Genomic DNA, 16473 nt, shown 5'->3' with positions numbered 1-16473 from the left:
AGCCACCATGTTTATCCGATGTTTTGGGACAGCTTGCCTCCTTTCCTCGAGATAAGCAGACTGTCTGTGCCTCAAGAGATAAAACATGCTGCTGCTTAGTAACCGCACTCCTGCCTTATTTAGGTGAAGGCCATCGTTCTTAAAGAGGTGCCTGCGCCCTGAAAATATGTTGAAATTGTCAATGAAGTACATCGATTGTCCAGCGCATGTTGCTTTGAGCCATTTGTTAAGCATCATCACTCTGCTGAAACTTTCATCCCCCAGCCTGGGCGCGGGTATGGGTCCACTGAAAAACACCTCAGTATTTAAAGTTCCGACTTTGTTCATCAGTTCAGTGAAGTCTTGCTTTAAAAGCTCTGATTTTTGCTTCGCAATATCGAGGGCTCCTGTGTGTATTATCAGACTAGTGGCTGTTGGATGCTGAGCAGCAATGCTCAGGATACGTTCAGAGATAACAGACACCGTAGCTTTGTTAAAACAACATACTCTGGTATTGTTGCTACAAAAGTGTTTCATCCCATTCACAGCAAAGTCGCCCACTATCAGAGTGCGGGGCCCATTGGGTCGCTTTCTCTGTAGCCTGCTAGCACATGCATTAGCATCGTACCTCTCTTTCGAGCTGGGTGTTCCAACTTTCCCTGGGTCAGGAGTCTCGGAGAGTGGCGTAAATCTATTTTCCAGTAGAATTCCAGCAGCTTGAGGCACTTTGCTTTGAGCCTTTGTTGTTGCCTTGATCTGTGATAATTTTCCTTCTGGTGCCGGAGTAGATGACGCATTCTTCTGCAGAGGTGGCCATTCCTTTTCATCGTAAATCTGCCAGTGCTGGGTTCTGCCAGGGTCCCTTTGAGTCTCGATGGTGTTTGTTTGCATTCTGTGGGTCCGCTCCCACTCGCTGTTTTGGGAGATCGGCAGAGTGGTTTCATTCCCGAGCTGTCCGTTTACCTCCATATTCACTTCAAGCCGGTAGATTTTTGTTTCCAGTACTGCTATCTTCTGGAGCAGTTTGTGGTAATCATCCATTGACAGGGGAGGCATGTTGCTGCTACTTAGCTTTCGTTAGCCGAATTCCTCAGCTCCGATAAGGCAGACTTGTGTTCCAGTAACGACAAAAAAGCACTTTAAAAGGCTCAAAAATGCTCAAAAAGCCTTTGTTTGAATATAAACATGATTAAAAGATAATTCCAAGACCTCCTGAGTAATTTAGAGGTGATTAAAAATGATTAAAAAGATGATTGAAGCTTGAGAAGCAGGAGCAAAGCAGAGAGACGTCTGCACAGTAGCGAAGCAGCAAGAATGAAACCAATAGAACACACAACTCCTCAAACCTCAGGAAAAAAAAAATTCAAATAATCTTAAACATCAATAATAATATTAATACAAACAAACTTGTCACAATCATTCCTTTTTAAATGACAGTCGCAACAAAGGACAAAAAAGTAAAAAGAATGTCACATGGCAAAAATATGACACATGGCAAAATTCATTCTGCCACATGGCAAAATCCATTTCGGCACACAGCAAAAAAAATGCCACATGGCCAAATCCATTTTGCCACATGGCAAAAAAATGATGCATGGCAGAATCCATTTTGCCACATGGCAAAATCCATTTTTCCACATGGCAAAATCCATTTTGCCACATGGCATAAAAATGCCACATGGTAAAATCCATTTTGCCACATGGCAAAATCCAATTGGCTACACGGCAAAAAAATGCCACATGGCAAAATCAATTTTGCCACACGGCAAAAAAGTGCCACATGGCATAATCCATTTTGCCACACGGCAAAAAAATGCCACACGGCAAAATCGTTTTTGCCACATGTCAAAAAAATGCCACATGGCAAAAAAAAAATTGCTACATGGCAAAATCCATTTTGGCAAACAGCAAACAAAATGCCACATGGCAAAATCCATTTTGCCACACGGCAAAAAAATTCTACATGGCAGAATCCATTTTGCCACATGGCAAAAAAAATGCCACATGGTAAAATCCATTTTGCCACATGGCAAATACAACTTTTCGTTCTCAGGCCTGCTGAAAATGTCTGTCATCAAATAAAAGAAATAACACTTGTTACCCCAAAGAGCCACTCGGGAGAGACCAAAACATTACAAATACAGACAGACAATCACAGGACATGCCAATGCAATGACAATTCCCAATTTTGCTTGGCTTTCACACAGATTTTGAATTGTAATGATGTGTTTTGTTAATTTTTATAGTGGCTATTTCTTCCTGGTGATGCAGTGGTTTTCTGTGATGAGTTTTTAATTGATTATTGTTCCTTTTTATTTCTGCACCGTGAGTGATTATGGTCTTTCCATCAATTAAACGTTACGTGCAGCCATCGGCAGCATTGATTTAAGTTATTTTGGTGGGTTCCTTTTTGTTAGTCTGTGTGCACAATGTCAGTCTTGTAAGTTGTCATTGTACCCATCTGACCACCCCTATGAAAAGGAGGCTAGAAGACGCTTTGTCGAAAATGGATGGACAGAGTTACTAACTTTGTTCTCAATGTCAAGGAGCAGCAGGTACGCCCCTTGGACCTCCATGATCATCTCTTGGGACCACAGGCGACCTTTAGCATTGAGTCTCTGGAGCTTGGCCACGCAGTCATCCATCGTTGCCAGTTGCTGGCCGTCCAGCTCGCAGGTGAGCAAGTGCTGCGCGGTGGGAGTCGGAGAGTGAGGCGGAGGACACGTTTGTGTCCACAGTTTTACTTTACCTCCACTTTGACGTTAATGTTGTCGGACTGCCTGGTCAGCGACTCCGAGTACTCCTTTCTCTGCACTTGACAAAGAGGGTCGATGTTACAAGATGAATCAACATAAAGCACAAAAAGCATTTCTTTGTCTCACTGAACCCAAAATTACTCCTAGAGAACATGGCAGCCTCGAACATTTATGTATTTTCCCTTTTGGAGTTGCACCTGAACAGAATACTCCAATGCAAAGGCGATTGCTCTAAGACTGCAACGGAAGCTCAGCTTCCCCCCAAAATGTCAAAAAATCAGTGATCAAACGTATACTGTTGGCAGTGTTGTCAAAGATTACTTGAAAAAGTGATTTAATTACTGATTATGCCTCAAACAGTAATCTGGTTACTTCACTGAATACTTTATTTTCAAAGTTACTTTAAAAGTAATTTATTGGTTGCTTTTTACCAATTTTTCTCCCTTGGTTGCCTCAACCTAAAAATGAAAACAGAAAAATGTCATCGCATGTAACTGACTTTCCGATATTTTAAAGGGAAAAATCCCAATTTTTCACATAAGGCTTAAAGTGCGTACGACAGGAGAAAAAAAGTCTTAAATAGGATTATTATGTGAATTAGAATCATATTTTGAGACGATTCGACTATATACAACAATTTAGCGACGCGCAAATGACGAGAAATTAGTGTTTTAATCTGCCGGTTTGCCACGCCTACCATTATAGGGCTCTAGCGTCCCCAACAGGTGGATGACGTCAGCGAAGTCACGATTTCATCTGATTTAGTGCGCAGCCCATTGAGGGGGAATTATTCACAACGAGGAAAACGCGACGAAGAGAGCGGCAAAATGTCATTGTTTCAGTCTCTCTACTCCAATATTTTTACAGGATATTCTTTTTATCCAACTATGTTTCCCCAATAGCTAAATAAATGACATGGTCATGACAAGAAACAGTCTTGTGCTAATTGGAATATGAAATAATAAAAATGCATTTATTTAAGACAACATGGCAAAATTACTTCATAATGGTCAAAACTGTGGACTTCACCTATACTGTCGCACCTCCCGAATGATATTTTATGCCACCTAAATTGGGCTTATGTCATTTCCCTTCCCCGGCTTCGGAGAATGTAAACAAACCAAGAGGCGTGACAGCTAGCCGACGTGCTAACCCGAACCGCGTGATGTTTCAAAGTCTTCCAAAAGGAAAATCACACATAACTAGCCCGGATAATTTCACATGATGACTGGGTTGTCAATTGTTATCACCAATCGGCAAACCGCCCGGCAGAGAGCAATTTGCAGCTCGTTCCCCTGCTACTACGGACAGGAGAGCTTGCCGGGAAGCAGCTGGACAATGACCGCTGAACAACCTGGCCGATGTCGGAGGAGCGTGTAGCTGCCAAATGGTCAACACGAATATGGCAAAAATAAGTGGAGGAGGGCGGCTGCATTTGTTGTGCAGCTAACATGTGCAGCTAATGTGTATGAGGAGAGCTTTTTTCGGTACATGCCCATCCATGATCAAACGTAAGTAGTCCTTTATTTAAAGAAAGTTTGTAGTGTTTACTTTGTAAGCGCTGTATTCGCAGCTATTTTTAACTCAAAGTTGCAATTTCTGATCGGTCGGAAAATTTGACAGAACACCGGGCACATGAAGAGGGGAATAAGCCGAGTATAGTGCTCTCCCGGCGGGAGGATTTGTGACAAGCCGCTGGTCGTCGGCCGAGGGGACAAGGAGCATGTCGGCCACAAAATGCAAGCCACCCACATATCAAAATCATCCCAATATTTGACATAATACAAAACACGATGTTTACTCACTTCCTCGTAAGTCCCATGGTCCTACAGTAGTAGGGCTTTTTTTGGGCCAATATCCACTGGTGAATGGGAACCTTTTGTAACCCCAAAAAGGCGCACGCGCCTCTCTCTCGTACAGCAAGATTTTTCTGCAGCCGTTTGGCTGGCGTGATGCGAAAAATAAACGTATTAATCCGCAAAATCAGCTGAATCCTTAGTCCTTCTCATACAACAGTACGGCTGTATAGTGAAGAGGACTCTTTCTACCGTACACGTCACAGCGCCCTCTTTCTCAATGCGAAGTTACTTATTTTCATGGCGCGGGATTCAAAAAACTAAATAAATATGTAATAAAATATGCATAAAATACCGCGTGTATTATGAATTATTTTTCTTTTCACAGGCACTTTAAGCCAGGCTTCGCTCCAGGCTTGCTTGTTGTGAAACTCATGGTAAGATTTGTTTTCTAACTTTGGCAAAAGCAAATATGCAATGTTGCTTTAGCTTTTAAAGGACGGTAAAGAGTGATCATCACACACTAAATGTAACTCGTTGCTGGTGTTGTTTTTGGCAGCCTTTTTAATTTTTGTCTTAGTCTTTTGCACGATAATACTTATTATTAGATAGCCCTAATTATTACAACTGTGCGTAAAAAAAACAGTTGTCCGAGAGTTTGAGATGACGCTTGCTACGCTTAAGTTTATGCTAATCCTAACGCAAATGCTATGCTAAAGCATGTTGGCCGAGCCAGTTTATTTTCGTCTAAATAACTCACTGACTGCCCTTGACAGTGCCTATTTCATTTGCCACATTGAAATATGAGCATTCACAGCCAGTCCTCCAAGTTTAAGTCAATTGGACCTCTATCATTGTCAGTGGATGCCAAAGAGTACATTTTTGGACACTTCACTTGTAATTTTAGGGTACTTACTGGCAGTGGTGGGAGTAACGCCGTTATAAATAACGCAGTAACGTAACGGTGTTATTTTTTCAGTAACGGGGTAATCTAACTAATTACTTTTTCCGCCGTTACCGTTACTGACGGTCAAAAGCGGTGGATTACTTACTCTGAATAAATTGAAGAAACTACCAGCCGTGTCGAGTCGACTCTCTGCTCTGTTGATTTGTCATCCAAGACTTGGGGTGCGTTCAGGTTCAAGAATAGCGCACGTACTTCTGACTCCAAGCTGTTTGTCCCTGCTCATTCAATTAGACAATGCTTTCCAAAGTTTGGTAACGTTTCTGTTTGCTACACCTGATGCTAGCCTCGTTCCCATCTCCCACTGTCAGCCAGCAATAATTCTGCTTCCATCTTGAGGACGGCAGACGCTTTGAAGGTGACGTGAATTGTCGGGAAACGAGCCTACCTGAATGCATCCCCTCGAGAGATGCGATGGAAGTGATTGTGATTGGCTGAGGGTTAGAGTCATGTGTCGTGGTAAGCCAATCAGAGCCGGTGATTTCACAAGCAAACCGGAACAGCGCGTGCGGCAAACACACACGCAAAAACAGATGCACAGGGTCGGGATGGCAGAGCATTCAGAAGAAAAATTGTCCTTTAAGAGGTGGAGATATAGACACTATTTCAAGTTTGTCGAAATTAAAGGAAAGAACCTGCATGTAATGTGTAATTTATGTCCCGGGGCAAAGCTTTTGTCGACATCTGTGGTAAGCAATTCAAATCTGCTGAAGCACCTAACAAGTTAACTACCTGTCTGTTCTTCTCTATTCCACTGACTCGAATACTGCTCAGAAAATTTCAAATTCTTTGACATACAACAAGTTCTTTTTAAAGTAACGGAAATAGTTACTTTCCCTGGTAACTAGCTACTTTTACTATAGAGTAATTCAGTTACTAAGTTAGTTTTTGGAAGAAGTAGTGAGTAATGTAACTAATTACTTTTTTAAAGTAACGTGCCCAACACTGCTTACTGGTCACTTTCTGTGCATTTTGGGGTATCTTAGTGTCACTTCCTGTATATTTTGGATCGTTTGCTGTTGATTTAGGGCTTTTCTGGGCCAGCTCCTGTTTATTGGTCCCTTCTTGTTGATCTTGGGCATTTCCAGGTTAGTTCCTGTTGATTTCGGGGCATTTTTGGGTCACTTCAATGTCAATTCATTGGCTGCCATTGACGGCGCTAGACGTGAATTCCATTTTGACAGGAAGGGGGCGAATGAACAAACGCGACTGCAGACACAAAAGTGAGCCAAGTGCAATAGTGCACAAATCTCTGGGTTTACGGCGCCAATGTCAAAATAAAAGCGTGTGACTGAATAAAATACCGTAATTTATTCATGATTTGTAGTGTTCCAACTTTTTGGGAATCCGGTTTGTACATACGAGTTTGTTATGTGTCAACATACTGTATATGGATTTGGCAGTCAGTCTGGGTACGCTTCTCCGAGAGCCCTGAGGCGAGGACCCCCTAGAATCATCTTGTTGGAAAGTCCACCTCGACTGAGGAAGCTCTTCTGGTGAGAAACCCCTGAAACACAAAGTTCTACATTGAACACTAGAACACAGGTGGGTAGAATAGCCAAAATTTGGACTCAAATAAGAGTAGTGTTCAAATAATATTACAAAAGTAGTCATTCAAACAAAGTGCAGTTACTCAAGCATAAGTAAAAAAAAAAGTATTGAGTGAAAATAATACTCAAGTAACGGATAATTTTGTGAGTAACTGCTAACAATGTCTGATATTATTTAAAACAATGATACAGCACAGCATCATTTGTATGAATTGTTATTATTATGCTGTACCGTTATCAATCAAATGACCATAATGAGCCAAAATAATACACAAAAATCATCTAATTCCAACTGGAAAAAATGAGAAATGAAAAACCACCCTCCAAAGATTGTTAGTGCCCTCTAGTGGAGAAAACATTCCCTAGCATGGAATAAAACTTGAATTTTGTCTGTAAAAAGTAATTTTTTAAAAAATTATTATAATAATTTTACTCAAAACTGAATTAATTAGGTACATATTTGACTGATATAAGAACATGGAAACAGTAATCATCAGCAATGTATTTTTAATACAAAATATTTTTGAATAAATTAAACATCTGTCATGTTAATTTAAAATTGTATAATTTAACACTTAAGGTCCTCAGCCTTCATGTTTGTATGTGTGTGTATGTTTGGCAATTTTTTTAAATTTACATTTTCGTAAATGATCACTCCAAATATAATGAAGAAATACAAATGAAATTAACAGAAGACAAAAATATAATACTACAATTAATGAAAATGGAGTACACAGAAAAGAAGATGAAAACAAATGATCAAGTTGAACATGCTTTTCACTCCTGCTTCACTCAAATCTCTAATCTACCACACTCTAATGTTGTCTTCCGTTAGTATTGTCATTGTTTCGTCAGCTCATTGGTCAAAATGCAGCAGAGGCGGGGGAATGCGTTTCTATGCATATTCTTGTAAAGCACCATACCAGTATTCGTTTGTTCTACAAATAAGACACAACAGTGATCCCTCGCTACTTCGCGCCCTCAGTCCATCGCAGATTTTTTTTTTCAGTAAATAAATAGATGAGCTATCCTTATCTGATCACGTATTCTCCCTGTCCCTTCTGCTGCTTTACCTGGTCTGACAGTGCACTGGAGTTGCTTATTAAAGTTAACGATGATTGACAAAGGTTAATGTTTGATCTTGCCAGAGATGCTTGTAAGCCGAATATTCAAAGCACCGCATGCATCAATCATTGTTTAGTTTGCTAAAGAGTTGCTGTGGCAACTCATTGTAAGTGAGCAGCTTGAGCGGATTTGGGTGGAGTCACTCAATGAAGCATTTGATATAGACAAGCATTTTTCTAATTTATTCTTGTTTAAAAATAATTCGGTGGGACAGTAAGATGTTTAAATTTTTAAATTTGAAGTGCTTAAAAAACATTTTTTAAAATATATGTTGTGGAAAACACAGACAAGACTGAAAAATCAGTTTCTGCTCTTGCACCCCTTTTTAAATGAACTGCTGTATTTTAACCCAAAAGAACGGTTGTGTTTGATAGAACAATATATATATATATGCTGCCATAGCAGATTCATGGCGCATTAAGCCCCCAAACTATTTTTAATTTGTCTGTTTTACCCTGGAAACCCCCGTTTACAGGCGTCGCGCAACCGCTTTTGTTTCAACCCAGCCATATAAAGAAGGTAAGTAATTATATATATTATTCGAATTGTCCATCATTTTTAAATTAGAATCATTAATGGATGTGTAATATTTCATTTGAAAAAAAAAAAAAAAACGAATTTAAAAAATGATTCACTTGCATATTTTAAACTTTTAAACAAATTATGTCACAATAAAAAAATTTGCGTATGTAAAAAAGTCACAGATATCTACCTCATAACTATCGCTAATTGTATTTTTTCGTTACTGTCGCATTTTCCCCAATATTTTCGATGATAAATAATCGATCCAAACAAAGAAAAAAAAATGTTTAAAAGGGTAAATATATGAAAATCTTGACCGCACTTTGATGTATGCTATTTCTGCATCGCGACCCTTGTTATATTACCATGCTTCATCCACAAAATCCCCCCAAAAATCCGGCTGTGACCATTCACAGCTGTGTCTTGACACTCTGTGATACACGCTACATGGAGTTTTAGGATTGAAAAGAGGTAAGTACGTGATAATATCTCGTTAAAATCATGCCGTCTTTAATTATGCTCTCGAGTGCTCTCACCTCCTCTTAGGGTTTCACTGTTTAATTTTTTCTTTTTTGTCTAAATGCCCTCCTGTTTAAAAATGTTCTTCCCCCAGAAAATTTTGATTTTAAGCTTTTCAATTATGTATCACACGTGCATATCGGACAATTCATAAATTTGGCCAAATTCGGGCTCTCAGAGCGGAACTTCAACTCACCTGAGTGTTTTCCGCCACATACATAAAAGTTGTTTTTTAAGATTGTACTGTAGGGAAAAAAAGTGAAAAAACACATCTTATATGTATCCCTTTCTAATGCTAATTCTGAATGCACCGAACACACACACAAAAAAAATGATTGGGGGCTACTTCGCGGTTTTTCACTTATTGCGGTAGGTTATGGTTACACGGGACAGAGTATGTTCCTCAAAAGCTCAATAAGGGACGTGTACTTTTGTTTGTGAATACCGGACGATTCCGTTATTCAAGGGACAGTTGGCAACCCTTGAACCTGACAAGAAAACTCACCGTGGGGAGTAAGAAAAGGGACGAGAGTTGGTCAACATTTTCAATCCTTGTCGGAGGTTTTCTTAGTAAACTCAGCAGCACTCCCACTTCAAACCTAAGAAGGAGCACATTTGAACATGTTTATGGCAGGTGAAACTGTATTATTTAACAATATTTATATATATATATATATATATAAATATTAAAATGAGTTGGGCAATTATGCTATCAGGCTAACAATATTTATCTTAATGGACATGCTAAGGTGGGGGTCAGAAACCCCCAGCTCTAGAGCCGCATATGGCTCTTTAGCGCTGTCCTAGTGGCTCCCTCAAGCTTTTTCAAAAATGTTTGAAATAGATGGGGGAGGGAAATATATAGGCCTATTTATACATAACATTTTTTGTTCGTTTGTTTACAGGTGGAAAACGGTAGAGAAGTTAAATTTGGCATACATCTTCAGCAATGGGATCAAGATCATGACCTGAGAGACCATAATGTATGGGGGGGCAGTACCCCCCAAAAAGAAAAAAAAAACAAAAAGGACCTATACATATGAAACAAAAACACCCACATAGACATACATCACAGCCATAAAAATATTAGGGCTGTCAAACGATTGAAAATTTTAATCGAGTTAATCACAGCTTAATAATTATTTACTCGTAATTAATCGCAAATCAAACCATCTCTAAAATATGCCATATTTTTCTGTAAATTATTGTTGGAATGGAAAGATCAGACACAAGACGGACATAAGCATTCAACATACTGTACGTAAGTACCGTATTTGTTTAACAATAAATCCACAAGATGGCATTAACATTATTAACATTTATGTGTATTTTGCATAGCTATTTGATTGGGAATGCCAGTTTTCTTTGCATTGAGCGCTTTTCTTTTTGTGAACATTATTTTTTTGAGAGATAAGAATATTATTTTTGTTGTGCTTTCACTAAATGAGACTGTAGCGACTTAACTGTTCGGCCCAAATGCATGATGGGAAGTTGGGCAACCATGACTGTCAGTGGTGGCTGCAAATGGTTTACAGTATGTTCTGCGTTGTATTCAACTAGGCATGTTAAGAAAAAGCATGTCTCCTACTCAGCCCAAATGCATCATGGGAAGTAAGGCAACCATGAATGTCAGTGGTGGCTGCAAATGGCATACAGTAAGTTGTGGATTGTGTTCAATTAGGTGTGTTAACAACGTCTCCTGCTCCACCCAAATGCATGATTAGAGATACGGCAACCATGACTGTCAGCGGCGGCTGCAAATGGTATACAGTATGTTCTGCGTTGGGTTCAATTAGGCGTGTTAAGAAAAAGAATGTCCCTTGCTCCGCCCAAATGCATGATGGAAAGTTGGGCAACCATGACTGTCAGTGGTGGCTGCAAATGGTATACAGTATCTTCTGCGTTGTGTTCAATTAGGCGTGTTAAGAAAAAGAACGTCTCTTGCTCCGCCCAAATGCATGATGGGAGCAGAGGTTGCGCTAGACTTTTTCGATGTCTGTCATTTTGACTGACAGGGTCATAAAAATCCGGTCATAATCTATTTTTACCCGTCACTTAAATTTTTAAAATGATAATAATGACATATTCAATAGCAGTGTTGGTCAAAAGCGGTGCGTTACTTACTCAACTCTGAATAAATTGAAGAAACTACCAGCCATGTTGTGTCTACTCTCTGCTCTGTTGATTTGTCATCCAAGACTCGAGGTGCGTTCAGGTTTGACAATAGCGCATGTACTTCTGACTCCAAGCTGTTTGTCCTGCTCATTCAATTAGGCTACGTTCATACTACAGGTCTTAATGCACAAATCCGATTTTTGTGTCATATCCGTTTTTTTGGCGTGCCCGTTCAGACTGCCTGTCGCAGTCCGACACGCGCCGGTGCGCAGAAGCATCAAAACAAATGACAAGTCATCCATCATTCCAGGGCTATCATATTTTGCTTTTCAAAAGGAGGACACAAATGACAGACATAAATAATCCCCGTTTAGGCTTATATGCACAGTTTATATGGCTCGATAGCATGCACGCACTGTCCGTGCATGTCACACACACATACGGCAGTTTTCCCCGACTCTCTCCGCTGCAGACCCCTCTCCCGACTCTCGGCCGTGTCGGAAATGTTGAAATATAGCTCACATAGAGCAGAGAGAAAACCGATCATTCTCATGCTTATCCTCAACCCATTTTTATTTTTTTATGACTGTTGTCAAGCCGTGTTCACAGCAAGCTAGGCGCTAATAACGCACAACTGAAATCGGATTTGGGACACTGGACGGTACAGACCGCCGCGACAGTCTGGAAAAATGTGGCCCAGATCGGATTTGAACCACATAAAAAAATGACCCAGATCGGATTTGAAATGGTCCACTTCTATGCGACTTGTTCCATTCAGACCGTCAAGTTAATGCCTGACTCGAGTGGGAAAAACACGAAAAAATTGGATTCGTGCATTAAGACCTGTAGAATGAACGTAGCCGTAGACAATGCTCTCCAAAGCTTCCTAACGTTTCCGTGTTTGCTACACCTGAATGCTAGTTCGGACATTTTTCCGAGTAAGGCCAGCGACGTCATGCATCAAGAGAGACAATAGCTTATTAATATTGTAGCGTTTGCTAAGCGGAAGTTTGGCCGCGAAAACAACACACGAGCCTTTTTCCTCTTTTCCTTTATTAACTTCCCGCCACCTCACCAATGCAAAAACAACAACAACAACTACATACACTGACGCAATGTAGTCCACCAATCCGAGCGTCACGCTGGTGCACCAGCACACCAATGACAGCCCCGCGTTGGTGCACAAATTAACCCATTGATGACAGCCCCGGCGACGCTACAATATGCTCACTCGCTATCCTGTGGTCTGGGGTGTGAATCGCAACCTGTCAAAATGACGGATGGCCTTCAGTTTTTTCCGTCACTGTTTTAAAAAACCGGTCAATGACGGAAAATATTCGGTTAACGCGACCCCTGGATGGGAGGTATGGCAATCATAACTGTCAGCTGTGGCTGCAAATGCTCTACAGTATTTTCTGCATTGTGTTCAATTAGGCGTGTTAAGAAAAAGAACGTCCCTTGCTCCGCCCAAATCCATGATGGAAAGTTGGGCAACCATGACTGTCAGTGGTGGCTGCAAATGGTATACAGTATGTTCTGCGTTGTGTTCAATTAGGCGTGTTAAGAAAAAGAACGTTTCTTGCTCCACACAAATGCATGATGGGAGGTAGGGCAACCATGACTGTCGGTGGTGATTGCAAATCATATACAGTTCTGCGTTGTGTTAAATTAGGCGTGTTAAGAAAAAGAACGTCTCCTGCTCTGCCTTTTCGGTCTCAATGTGCTAAAACGGCATCATTTTAAACTGTTTGAGGCAACGCTTGAACGGGTCATTAAGTCCATGCGTTAATTGCGTCAAATATTTTAACGTGATTAATTAAAAAATGTAATTACTGCCCGTTAATGTGATAAATTTGACAGCCCTAAAAAATATATGATATGGCGATGTCTCCTGTAGGTCAGCAGTGCCAAGCAGCTCCTCAAAAAGCAACGTTCAACAAATTATACATATAAACGTATGAACTTTTGGGTCAAGTAAGAGGAGTGGCCACATACAGTCACAGTCATGCGTCACTCATGAAGTAAAACTTACAATATTTTTTTTAATATAGTGGGCGTATGTGTGAAAATGATCCCATAAATGGTATTATCATAATGTGGCAGGTTGTGCCATGTTTTTTTCTGAAAACAACATGTGCGTATGTAGCCGGTGTTGCATGGATCTGCCCCACGCGACGCGCCTCACTTGCGCCTGCTCTTTGAGCAAAGTAAGCACAAGTAAGCCCAAAAATAAGCCAATCAGCGCAGACCTCATGGAAAGTAAGCCACAGAGCTCTGTGGCCTAGTCTCATCATATCTATAACGTACATCTCCGTTTGGTTCAGAGCGCCAAACGGTTTAGCTAACATAAGCGATCCTAATGCGTTTATTCAAACCCTTGCATTACAGAGATTTTTGTCCCACTGAATACAGTACATTGATCCCTGTACCGTCATTTTATTAATTATCATCAACGCTATCCCACTGAATACAGTACATTGATCACATTACCGTCATTTCGCTTAACGGAGATTGTGTCCCGCTGAATACAGTACATTGATCACAGTACCGTCATTTTATTAATTATCATCAACGCTATCCCGCTGAATACAGTACATTGATTGCAGTACCGTCATTTTATTATCATCAATGCTATATTATGAGTATATACACACACACACATATACTGTATATGCAGGGGTTAATTTGTGCCGGAACACACCGCAACAGGATCCGCCACCTCTTGATTTTGGCGTCATTGTGTTCCGGAACTTATTTGGACGGATCTCGTGTGTAGAAAATGATAATAATATAAAAACTTTTTTAAATGTATTGTATTGTATTGTATTGTACTATATAATATTGTAACGTTGACAAAGAGTCAAACGCTTAGCTACAGCCCCTTTCACATACTCCGAAACACCGGCAATGTCGGGGGATTAACCCATGTAGCAGTTGTGTGTGAAAACAATTTCCCATGTCAACTGACACGGAGATTACGCGGACATTTCACAGGTCGCGTCCTAGTGTCATGTCCGGGACTTACCCGGGAAGCGGTGAAAGCAGGCGTTAAATTCCAGGGTCACAGCCATGGCTGATAAAGGTAAATATCATAGCGGACCGATCGTCACTTCCTCCCTCTTCGCAGTAAAACGCAAAGCGGTAAACAAACATCACAATTATAAACATAGCAAGTGGGAAATAGCTAATTTAAACTGAAAACTCTCAGGAATGCGGCCAGGCAGGTGGTGTGTGGACCCAAATGCAGGAAAAGGGAAGCGAGGCATAAAAGGTGGTGCAAAAATGTTTTAATCAATGCCAACAAAAAACAAAGTACCAACAAAATGACCGGGGAATCCAAAAAGTCTTAACAAACAAAAGTCAGTCTAACAAATCAACTTACTTCAAAAGCAGGACGAGGAACACGAGGAACTGGGGGGAAAATGCTGACATGAACGTGGACATGTGCGTAGACAGACATTGACAATGACGCAACAAGGAATGAAAAGAAACTGGGAGCTTATATACACACACACGCAGACAAGGGGTAACGAGACAACGAGGAACAGGTGAGTACAGGAGGATGCAAGTTCAGAGATAAACTAGGAGAAGGCACAACAGGTGAAATTAATAGGCAATCACGGGGACACACAAGGAGGAAACCAACACAAAACCTAACAAAAACATAACGAAATTAAAATGTCCAAATATTACGTTCGGGTCGGAACGGGCAGAGGTTCTCACTCGCTAACTTTTTTAAATAAATATATATTTATATACAGTATGTATACTCAAACGATTTATGGATGTTAAACTAAGAAATACTTGTTATAAGTAAATAATTTGGATCAAAAAAGCTAAGGCGCTGTATGGTCATTGCAAACAGTATAAGTGCAGAGCCAGATCATGCCATGCCCCCTTTTTAATCTTCCCCAAAACCACATCTGTTTGTTTAGATTTAAGACTTTCCAGCCTTATTTCATTGTGTAAATGCATTTAAAATGATCATAAAAATATGTAGACTATTTAAACATTGAGAAAACCTGCGATTTTTTTTCTGCCAACTGAGAATTCGTTACCAGTCTTTCACGCATAGACATTTGCCATGTTTACATGGAGCCAAATATTCCAATTACAATCGGTTTAGATGTTCAAACCGAATAAATGTGTTCCATATAAACACCTCCTTCGGAATGAACAGGCCCAAACCGAATGGAATTTCATTCCGATTCACAGGGGTGGAATATTCCTTTTCCCAAACCGATTAGAAGTAAAATTATATCATGTAAACAGGGAAGCGGAATCGTGTCTGGTTGCGTTCTTTCTGCACATGCTCCGTACTGACGTGGTGACGTCACTTGGTGACGTAAGTAACGTCACTTGCAACATGGCTTCCAAGCACACGCATAGCGCACCTAATTGGAGTCCGGCGGAAAGTTTATATCCATGAATCCCTCCACCAGCCCACACAACTTTTTAAATGAACAGCGTGTCATTCTGAAGTTTTGTTTCCACTCGAAAAGTTAAAACAGCAGCTGATCTGACGATCGATCTCCATGTTTTGCAACGTGACGCTTTGTCTTGATTAATCTGCGCATGTCAGACGGCAGTTGTCAAACGTCCTTTCGGAATAAAGGCAGACACATGTAAACGCTGGATCGGAATAGATGAAGTGACATGTAAACAGCTGATATGAAATTTCCATTCGGAATGATTTGAATCGGTATGAATAAAAGTCAGCATGTAAACGTGGCTATTGTTACAAATGTGATCCTTTTTAATCTTCCCTTTTGTGTCCGCAAAACCGCAGCTCTTTATATTTAACAAACTTTTCCAGCGTTATTTCATTGTTTAAATGCATTTATAATGATCATAAGAATATGCAGACTTTTTAAATATTAAGAAAACTTAAGTTTTTTTTCTACCAACTGAGAATTCGTTATAAAAGACACATGCAGGCATCGTCACAAATGTGATCACACAAAACACAACCAGTCCGTTTTCCCAAGCAGCAAGCAGTGCTGTCCAGGTCTGACTGGCGCATCCCATCCTTTTCATTCTTATACTGAGTCCTCACAAATAAAACATAAAATTTTGGGGGGTTGGGGGTTCGGGCTTGAGCCTACGAATAAAAGATCAAATTTCGGGGGGGTTTCGGGCTCGGGCCT

General features: G+C 40.4%; 1 protein-coding gene across 3 annotated transcripts in view; it reads right to left on the bottom strand.

Annotated features, from left to right (window-relative positions):
• eps8l3b (EPS8 signaling adaptor L3b) overlaps nt 1-16473 on the bottom strand; it is a 64671-nt gene that overhangs the window by 31676 nt on the left and 16522 nt on the right. For 2 of the 3 annotated variants that reach the window (XM_057823706.1, XM_057823705.1), the window contains exons 2-5: nt 9717-9810; nt 6881-7002; nt 2729-2793; nt 2508-2666 (exon numbers count right to left, since the gene is read on the bottom strand). In XM_057823706.1, the coding sequence (XP_057679689.1) occupies nt 2508-2666; nt 2729-2793; nt 6881-7002; nt 9717-9754 (384 nt within the window). In that variant the 5' untranslated portion in view covers nt 9755-9810. The remainder of the gene's footprint in view (nt 1-2507; nt 2667-2728; nt 2794-6880; nt 7003-9716; nt 9811-16473) is intronic. The other variant, XM_057823707.1, reaches the window with a different exon arrangement.

This window comes from Corythoichthys intestinalis, chromosome 2 (assembly GCF_030265065.1).
Source record: "Corythoichthys intestinalis isolate RoL2023-P3 chromosome 2, ASM3026506v1, whole genome shotgun sequence".
Lineage (NCBI taxonomy): Eukaryota > Metazoa > Chordata > Actinopteri > Syngnathiformes > Syngnathidae > Corythoichthys > Corythoichthys intestinalis.
Note: the sequence above shows the minus strand (reverse complement) of the source record. Positions and strands in the feature narration are given on the sequence as shown.